The sequence below is a fragment of the Sphaerodactylus townsendi genome, linkage group LG04 (genome assembly GCF_021028975.2).
Source record: "Sphaerodactylus townsendi isolate TG3544 linkage group LG04, MPM_Stown_v2.3, whole genome shotgun sequence".
Taxonomy (NCBI): Eukaryota; Metazoa; Chordata; class Lepidosauria; order Squamata; family Sphaerodactylidae; genus Sphaerodactylus; species Sphaerodactylus townsendi.
Window position 1 is genome coordinate 15,792,559 of NC_059428.1, and position 9,416 is coordinate 15,801,974.

The following is a 9,416-nucleotide window of genomic DNA, read 5'->3' on the forward strand; positions in this document are numbered from 1 at the left end:
CGATTCCGGCTTGCGGGTTGATACAGACTAAGCCACCGTGAAGCTTTTTTAAGCTAAGAATCCAAAGGCACCAAATCAATTTCATAATGGAGTGGCTGTTTCCAACCCCAGACCTGCCTCCAACAAGCTCATGGCTCTATCCACTACACCACGCTGTTGCTTCAACAGAAGAACTGTACTCTGTCGTCCTTTCCAGAGCTACAAGCCATATTCTAACTTGATTTTTTGTTGTTGTTAAGACTCATTCTTGGAGGCTGTAAGGCAGATAACACTCTCTATAATTTCTTATGATTCTAGGGGGGTGGGGGATGCAATACGACTTCCTAGGAGGGAGTCAACTAAAGCTTTACACCTTGGTTATAGGAGAAGCAGCCACAGCGATGCTCTCGATAGCACACTCGTCTGTGCCTCTGCGGATCCGGAAGTAGCCATCTTCGCCCCAGGCTTCTCCCCAGCTATTCTTCACAATCCAGAACGGCTCACCGGTACGCGGGTCGCTGCCATATCCCACAAGGAGGACAGCGTGATTGGTCAGTTCAAAGGGGTTGAAAGGATCCATCAGCCCCGTGTGGTGGTAGATCCCACCTTTATAAGCAGTGAAGTCCGGAAGCACCTCAAAGCTGACGACCAACGGTCCGTTTTTAACAAGTTCAAGCTTCATCAGCGCTTCGTTGCATCCACCGTAAAACCCTCCAACGTAGTGGTAGTCAGAGGAGTAGTAGTGGTAACAGTTCTTCTTGAGAGAGCAAGGGGAATCCGTGCCGGTGTAAGGCAAGCACGCCTCCTCAGCCAGGCCAAAATCTTGAGCGTATTTCCCAATGAGGTAGGGGAATCCTCCATTGCAACCTGGGTGGGAAAACAGAAATTTTGGGGAGTGGCTCTAAAGACACTACGATTATCAGCACTAGTGTTTTTAACCACACCTTTTCCCAGAGAAACACAGGCGCACACATCCTACATTTTATTTATTTAACTCAACTGCACCCCACCTCTCTCACCAGTACCCAGCTTGATGTGGGTAAACCGTAGCATGTGTCAAACTCGCAGCCCTCCAGATGTTATGGACTACAGCTCCCATCATCCCCTGCCAGCATGATGCTGGCAGGGGATGATGGGAACTGTAGTCCATAACATCTGGAGGGCCGTGAGTTTGACACCTGTGCTGCAGAGGAATGGGGAAGGCAGTAGCAAATCACCTCATAAACACAGTCAGCCTGGTAAACATCGTGACGTGGCATCACCCCATGGGTCAGTAATGACCCAGTACTTGCACAGGGACCTTTACCTTTTTTTCCGCCCCAGTGGGGGACCAAAAGTTGCTTACATTGTTCTCCTCTCCTCCATTTTGTTCTCACAACAACCCTGTGTGGTAAGTTAGGCTGAGGGTGTGTGACCCAAGATCACCTACAAAGCTCTATGGCATGAATGGGAATTCGAACCTGGGTCCCCCAGATATTATGCCAACCCACTATATCACACTGGCTATTTATCATGAAACAACAGAGACACCGGGGCAAGCAGACATGGCTAATCCTGTCAGGTCCCTCTTGAAGGGTTGCAGTCATCATCTGAGCATCCATTTTGCACAGTAAAAGACTCCATATATTAAATCTGGTAAGACTCATGAATCTGGTAAGACTCATATTCACTCTGGTAAACCTGGTAAGACTCATATTCACTCCTGTGCATCGCCTCCCACAGAAAGCCACCTTGCCATTTTGAAGCTGTTCTCCTGTGCCTTTGAATGACGTTACCCATTCACTAATATCAAACCTCCCATTAGGACATGGGGTAAGCTGCGTATGAATGTTACACCCTTAGGATCCTGCCACCCACCAAAGTAAAGTACATCTTTGTATTCAAACAGAATAGCATATTGGGTTCTAGTCAGGGAAAGTTTTGGGGTGGCATAGCGGCTCAGAGAGACATCAAAAACATAATCAGAAGAGGAGGAAGAGGAGGAGGAGTTTGGATTTATACCCCCCCTTTCTCTCCTGTAGGAGACTCAAAGGGGCTTACAATCTCCTTGCTCTTCCCCCATCACAACAAACACCCTGTGAGGTGGGAGGGGCTGAGAGAGCACTGAAAAGCTGTGACTAGCCCAAGGTCACCCAGCTGGTGTGTGTGGGAGTGCACAGGCTGAATTCCCCAGATAAGCCTCCACAGCTCAAGCGGCAGAGTGGGGAATCAAACCTGGTTCCTCCAGATTAGAATGCACCTGCTCTTAACCACTACGCCACTGCTGCTCCAAAAAAAGAAGTGTTTGGATTTACACCCTGCCTTTCATTCCAGTAAGGAATCTCAAAGCGACTTATAAACTCCTTCCCTTCCTCTCCCCGCAACAGACACCTTGTGAGGGAGGCCATCCACCATCTCCAGTTCCACCAGGTTGGGAGAAGATCTCCAGTACCACAGGATGGCACTGACCTAACACATTCACCCCGATTTCCATCTGCCATCATTATTTTCAACTATTAAAATCCAAAAGCAACGGTCTTGCAAGCTATCTTGTTCAACTTCCAGCTCAGGGCAGAAAATACAAAGCTAGGACACCCTCCGCAGATGGCAATCAAGGCTGTGCTTGATGAACAAAGACCATCTTTAGGTAACTTGTTCCACTGCTCTCTGCTGCTTCTTGAGGTAGGCATATTTTTGCCCCCTCCTCACCCCCAACACCTTCCTAGAGAAACCAACCACTTTTCCCTCAAGCAAGCTATGGGTGAAAGGCTTTCTACTCCCATAGGCCCCTTCCGCACATGCAGAATAATGCACTTTCAATCCACTCTCACAATTGTTTGCAAGTGGATTCTGCTATTCCACACAGTAAAATCCAGCTCCAAAGTGCATTGAAAGTGGATTGAAAGTGCATTATTCTGCATGTGTGGAAGGGGTCCTAGTAAGAAGAGACACCAACAGAATTCTGCATCCCCTTCACTACCTTTTGCTTCTGCCCACATGGGAAAGAACCTTTGCCTCGGCTCAAATTTAAGTTCCTCTTGGGAGGCTGAATGTCCCATCTCAGCATGAGTCGCTGTCCTGAAGGTGGCCGGCTATTCAGCCCTTGCTCAACTCAAAAGGCAGTTCTCAAAATTAAGAAGAAGAAGAGTTTGGATTTATATCCCCCCTTCCTCTCCTGCAGGAGACTCAAAGGGGCTTACAATCTCCTTGCCCTTCCCCCCTCACAACAAACACCCTGTGAGGTGGGTGGGGCTGAGAGAGCTCCGAGAAGCTGTGACTAGCCCAAGGTCACCCAGCTGGCGTGTGTGGGAGTGCACAGGCTAATCTGAATTCCCCAGATAAGCCTCCACAGCTCAGGCGGCAGAGCGGGGAATCAAACCCGGTTCCTCCAGATTAGATACACGAGCTGTTAACCTCCTACGCCATTGCTGCATTAAGTATTAATGTTAACGAAGGTTCTCTGGAAACCATTCTGATTACCTTGAGCATACTCCGTACAGGAAACAATTTGCTGGGGACTCAGAATTGGAGTCTGCGTATTGTTGGAGAGGACTCGAATCCGTGCTTCCATCATGCCCATGGAAGCGAAGGCGTAGCAACTTCCGCAGGACTCTGAGAACGACAGGAAGCAATATTAGTCAATCAACCATTATGTCTGAGATCAGAAATTCCCAAGGTGCATGCTAGGGCAACTGCCAGTGTGTTAGAGAAACCTTAGTGTGCTGTGAGAAACAGTTATTAACAACAACAACAACAACAACCACAACTACTACTACTACTACTACTACTACTATTATTATTATTATTATTATACACATAACAACACAGCACAAGTGTCTGGAATTCATCTCTGAATATCGAGTCCTTCCCAAGGACCTAGGATATTAGAGGTATTTGCGTAGAATGTGTGCAGTTCCTAGAAGTGCTGCTTTCTGCAGCATGTGGACTGATGTTCTGTCCAAGTTTAGGCTTTCCAGATGTTTTTCAAGATTTCTTGGGATTCCTCCTAGAGCACCGACTACTAGTGGGATTACTGTTGTTCTTTTCTGCCACAATCGTTCAACTTCAATTTGTAGGTCCTTGTATTTTGTGATCTTTTCCAGCTCTTTGTCCTCTACCCTGCTGTCAACTGGCACAGCAACATCTATGATCCAAACATGTTTTTTCTCTATCACTGTTATGTCTGGGGTGTTGTGTGCCAGGTGTCTGTCTGTTTGTATTCTAAAGTCCCAGAGTATTTTTGCTTCTTCATTTTCTGTGGTCTTCTCTGGCTTGTGCTCGTACCAGGTCTTGCTACAGGGCAGGCCGTACTTTTTGCAAAGGTTCCAGTGCACCATTGCTGCTAGCCTATTGTGACGTTCAAGATAGTCAGTTTGGGCTATTTTCTTACAACAGCAGATGATGTGCTCCACAGTTTCATCACCCTCTTTGCAGAGACGGCACTTTGGGTCATTGTAAGACTTTTCGATTTGTGTCTTTATTGCATTTGTCCGTAATGCTTGCTCCTGGGCAGCAAAAATCAGGCCTTCAGTTTCCTTCTTTAGAGTTCCCCTTCTGAGCCACTCCCATGTTTTCTTGCTGTCAACCTTCCCTTCAATGTTCTTAAAGTACTGCCCATGGAGTGGCTTATTATTATTATTATTATTATTATTATTATTATTATTATTATTATTATTATTATTATTATTATTACCGCCCTCCCCTGGAGGGCTCAGGGCAGTGAACAGAACATAGATAGAGCACAATAAAATCAGAGGCTAAAATCAGTTAAATATTAGTTAATTTGGCTCTATATAAATAAACCCCACCCCATTAAAATGCAGCACACTAATCAACATAACAGATGGCACCAACTATCAAATCCCCTAAAAGAAAAAAGGGAGGGAGGACGGCAGGATCCACTGATGTTATGAAAAAGTTAGGCCCGTTCCACACATGTAGAATAGTGCACTTTCAATCCACTTTCACAACTGTCTGCAAGTGGATTTTGCTATTCCGCACAGTAAAATCCAGCTGCAAAATGCACTGAAAGTGAATTGAACGTGCGTTATTCTGCATGTGCGGGAGGGGCCTCAGATGATAAGATTATTTCCCCCTCCCCGCCACACTGTAAATCCAGAGTGGAGGCGGACTCCTGCATCTCTGCATTAATTACTTTTTTGATCTTGGTTGTTTCCTATTAATACAAACAAGCAGTTGTCCACCCTTCTAGCGTGACTGACCGCTGCAGACAACAGCAGATTTAGCTCTCCTGTTGCACCCCTGCATGAGTTACTGCACTGATCATGCCTTCCACACAGCAGGCACAACCAGGGCAATTGCTCATGCAGGAACACAGAGCAGAATATTCTATATGAAGGTTCTCCACACTCTTAAACATTATACAAAATAATTAGGGACCACCCCCTTCCCCCCTTTTTACTAGCAAATTGCATACTTGCTATCCAGAATCTGGGAAACATTACTGGAAATCCTGTTGTTCCCAAGTAACTATGTTGCATGGCGTCACCATTTAAGCAGCATATACCACTCCACATGGTAGATAATCTTTATTTCCATTTCACCAGGAAGAACTGAAGCTTGGTGATAATATTTCCCCATCACAAACCACACAATCAAGCAGGGGTCAAATAGATTTATTGGCAGGGAAAAGTTTGAAGTAGCCACCTCTCTGCTAGATATCCTCTCAGTTCCAAGTAGATCTGTGTTTTGGTGCTGTGTGGTTTCCGGGCTGTATGGCCGTGTTCTAGCAGCATTCTCTCCTGACGTTTCGCCTGCATCTGTGGCTGGCATCTTCAGAGGATCAGATAGTAGGAAAGGAAAGCAAGTGGAGTATATATACCTGTGAGTAAAGGTCAATAGGAACCTGAGAATCTCACATACTACACTTCATTGTTACTCACTTGCCAGGCCACTCCTATTCAGATGCCCTCACCTATTGACCTTTACTCACAGGTATATATACTCCACTTGCTTTCCTTTCCTACCATCAGATCCTCTGAAGATGCCAGCCACAGATGCAGGCGAAACGTCAGGAGAGAATGCTGCTAGAACACGGCCATACAGCCCGGAAACCACACAGCACCCCAGTGATTCCGGCCATGAAAGCCTTCGACAATACATAGATCTGTGTTCATTCAGTTAACCTGATGGGCTGAATGCCTTCCTTAACTGGCTGTTCTTAGTTCTCCAGGCTATGTGGCCATGGTTTTGCTCCTAATGTTTAGCCCACATCTGTGGCTGGCATCTTCAGAGATACGTGTTCCTCTCCAAGATTCCCATTCAGCATAAGACTGCTTCACATATTCATGTGCAGAAAACCGTTCCCGGCATTCTGCCACCCATGATCCAAACTGACCCTCCCAGTTTACACAAAGGTCATTTTTACTTGAATGGATTTTGACAATATGACCACATGGCAGCACCGACTATAGCCGTGGTGGCGAACCTTTGGCACTCCAGATGTTATGGACTAAAATTCCCATCAGCCCCTGCCAGCACGGCCAATTGGCCATGCTGGCAAGGGCTGATGGGAATTGTAGTCCATAACATCTGGAGTGCCAAAGGTTTGCCACCACTGGACTATGGGCTTCTCTGCTTAGAGGAATAAGACTGTCAGAATGGGACACACTAGGCACGTGGGCCAGAAGTGCACAAGTTTGGGTACAGAAAATTCAGATTCAGATTCCAGCAGCAACTTGAGCTGTGCTTGCCTCCCTTCCTTCGCATCCCTGTCACCATCTTTGAAACCCTGTCAATCTGACAGCCTGCAGTGAGCTCTCGGGTTGCCCCGGCTCGATTTGCAGACGCACACGGGCCGACCATAGTAATTGCTTTCTTCATATCAACCCAAATAAATTGGTTATTCAATGCAGCGGTACGTTCGTGTGCTAACTAGGCAATATTGATGTCTGGGGAAGGTTGGGAGAAAAGCCCGACCCGACCCGACCTGGGTTATCAAATGCAATCTGAGCTAATTTATAAAACCAACTGCTTTTCTGATGTTCTCCAAATTCAATTTTAACAGAGTTGAAATTGCATTAAAGGCCTCTTGATCCATGGCCAATGGGATCACTTAAAACAAAAGGGTGATTAACAGGCATAAACCACTCTTAGAAAATGACTGTTCCAAAGGATGGTTCTCTTTCCAATTGCTGCTATTTTTTTCCCAGCCGGTTCTCTAAGGCTATGGGAAGGTTAATTTCCAAACAAGCGTTCTTAATAGCAATTCGGCGCTAAGAAATTAATAAGACCATAGCCCCCTCCTCTCCCAAAATAACTGTTTCTCCTCAGCAGTGAAGACCTTCAACCATTCCAGATACAAATCCCACTGACAATGTCCTATGGAGCCGCAACCCCTATCAGGACATCAGCCATGTGACAAGAAGGTGAGACACAGTTATGAGAACACTGCTGTTGAAGCTCTAGATCAGTGGTGGTGAACCTATGGCACGGGTGCCAGAGGTGGCACTCAGAGCCCTCTCTGTGGGCACATGCAGAGTGCCCCCTCACACATAGGCTGGCCTGGGCCGCTGGGCTCGATTATTAGCATTAAACCAAAGACCTAGTTTTGGGGAAGCAGTGTAGGTAACCCTGTTAAGCGCTGTTAAACCCCACAGATTTTCATGCGAAGAACTAAAGCACGATCTTTACCTGGGAGTAAACTCGGTTGCTGGCAGTGGAGCTTGCTTCTGAGCAAACCCTCCTAGGGTCGTGATTCACCCGTTGGAAGAGTTGCACGGTTGCTTCAAAGCAAAGCCACCGACTACCACCAAGCTTACTCCCGAGTAACACGTGCCTCGGAGCCAACCGTTTTAGTCTAAACTAAAACCTCAGTATTCAGGTTAAATTGCCGTGTTGGCACTTTGTGATAAATAAGTGGGTTTGGGGTTACAATTTGGGCACTCGGTCTCAAAAAGGTTCACCATCACTGCTCTAGATGGCAGACCAGTCAGAGACGCCCAGCGTCTTTCATGGCCCACCTTTCTTGACAAGTCTCAAGGCGAATCTCAAGATATTTAAAGAGATAATTCAGTCTAACAGCAAAGACATTCGATAAACAACTAATCAGGATTACAGAATGGAAAAATGATGCAAACTAAAACTCTCTGACTTGGCAAGTGTCAGAAAAGGTACTTGGTGAGAATCAGGTTGGGGACCCCTGAGTTAAGGTATCTTGGAGGGGTAGGTGGGATGCTAGAAAAACCCGTCTGCAAAGGGAGTGGCAGGCAAATATTTTTGTGGGACGAAAGGCATGACAGGCCATAATGCAGGAAGTATGTTACAAAGGTTGAAGACAAGGCAGTAAAAGGGAATTGATACTCACAATAAGCCTAGCTTCAGATTACAGCCCTTTTAAAAGCACATTCTTGAGTTAAGAACATAAGAACTAGCCTGCTGGATCAGACCAGAGTCCATCTAGTCCAGCACTCTGCTACTCGCAGTGGCCCACCAGGTGCCTTTGGGAGCTCACGTGCAGGATGTGAAAGCAAGGGCCTTCTGCTGCTGCTGCTCCCGAGCACCTGATCTGCGAAGGCATTTGCAACCTCAGATCAAGGAGGATCAAGATTGGTAGCCATAGAGTTGTTCCATGTTTGATAAATTCTGCGTGTCTTGTAGATGAGAGCTTACCATTTTGAGAACGTGCCTTACCTTGGTTTCGCACCGGACTGACATAGTTCACACCGTTAACATTTCGCCAGTCCCAGGAGGTAGGCAGGGAGGAAGCGGCTTTGGTCACCTCAGCGGTCAGTGGGGCAGGCTTCGGCCTACTGGAAATATGACATACATTTTGCAAGATGAGGTCACAGTCCCAACATGGGGGGGAAAGGCAAGAAATTATAGAACGCTGCTGTCAGTCTTGAGGTCACTTTCAGCATTAAGATCTGCCTCCAAAGCCCTGTTCTGTTTCCTTGCCTGCAGAGGCCAAGCGGGTGGCAGCTGCAGATAAGATAAAGGACTTTTCTTGGTAAATGACGATTGACTGCATTCTGCGTGTTTAATTTTTGGAACCAGAAGCCATTTTGAACCACAAGAGAAAGGTAGGGCACAAACAGTTTAATGAATCATCCGCAAACATTCTAGTTTCTAGCACCGTTTGACAATCATGTACTGCAAAGCAACCTGCGAGGAGGGCAACACAGAGTTTATTATTTTACGCATCTCCCAGACTTTTCATTTACATCATTACGACTGTGATATTTGGTTACATTTCTCCACAGTAGGTTTTAATACAACACCTTTCTTTCAAGAGAAAGATATCTATTGGCTCAATGAACCAACTTTTAATTGAAGCCTATAGTATATGAGGATGTCCTGGCGTTATTTAGGATTTATCCTGCAAAACAATTCATCGTAGTCATAAGGATCTTAAAAAGTAACATTTATAGTCTGGAATGCATTTAATTTTGTAGTAATGCACTGCTGACCCAGCAGCACCGTGGTAGAACGTTGGGACG

At 46.2% G+C, this 9,416-nt stretch overlaps 1 protein-coding gene across 1 annotated transcript in view; it reads right to left on the reverse strand.

Annotated features, from left to right (window-relative positions):
- Nucleotides 1-285: 285 nt before the first annotated feature.
- LOC125431259 (dipeptidyl peptidase 1-like) overlaps nt 286-9,416 on the reverse strand; it is a 16,511-nt gene continuing 7,380 nt past the window's right edge. The window contains exons 2-4 of the mRNA XM_048494026.1: nt 8,611-8,809; nt 3,439-3,570; nt 286-846 (exon numbers count right to left, since the gene is read on the reverse strand). Coding sequence (XP_048349983.1) covers nt 347-846; nt 3,439-3,570; nt 8,611-8,809 — 831 coding nt within the window. The 3' untranslated portion in view covers nt 286-346. The remainder of the gene's footprint in view (nt 847-3,438; nt 3,571-8,610; nt 8,810-9,416) is intronic.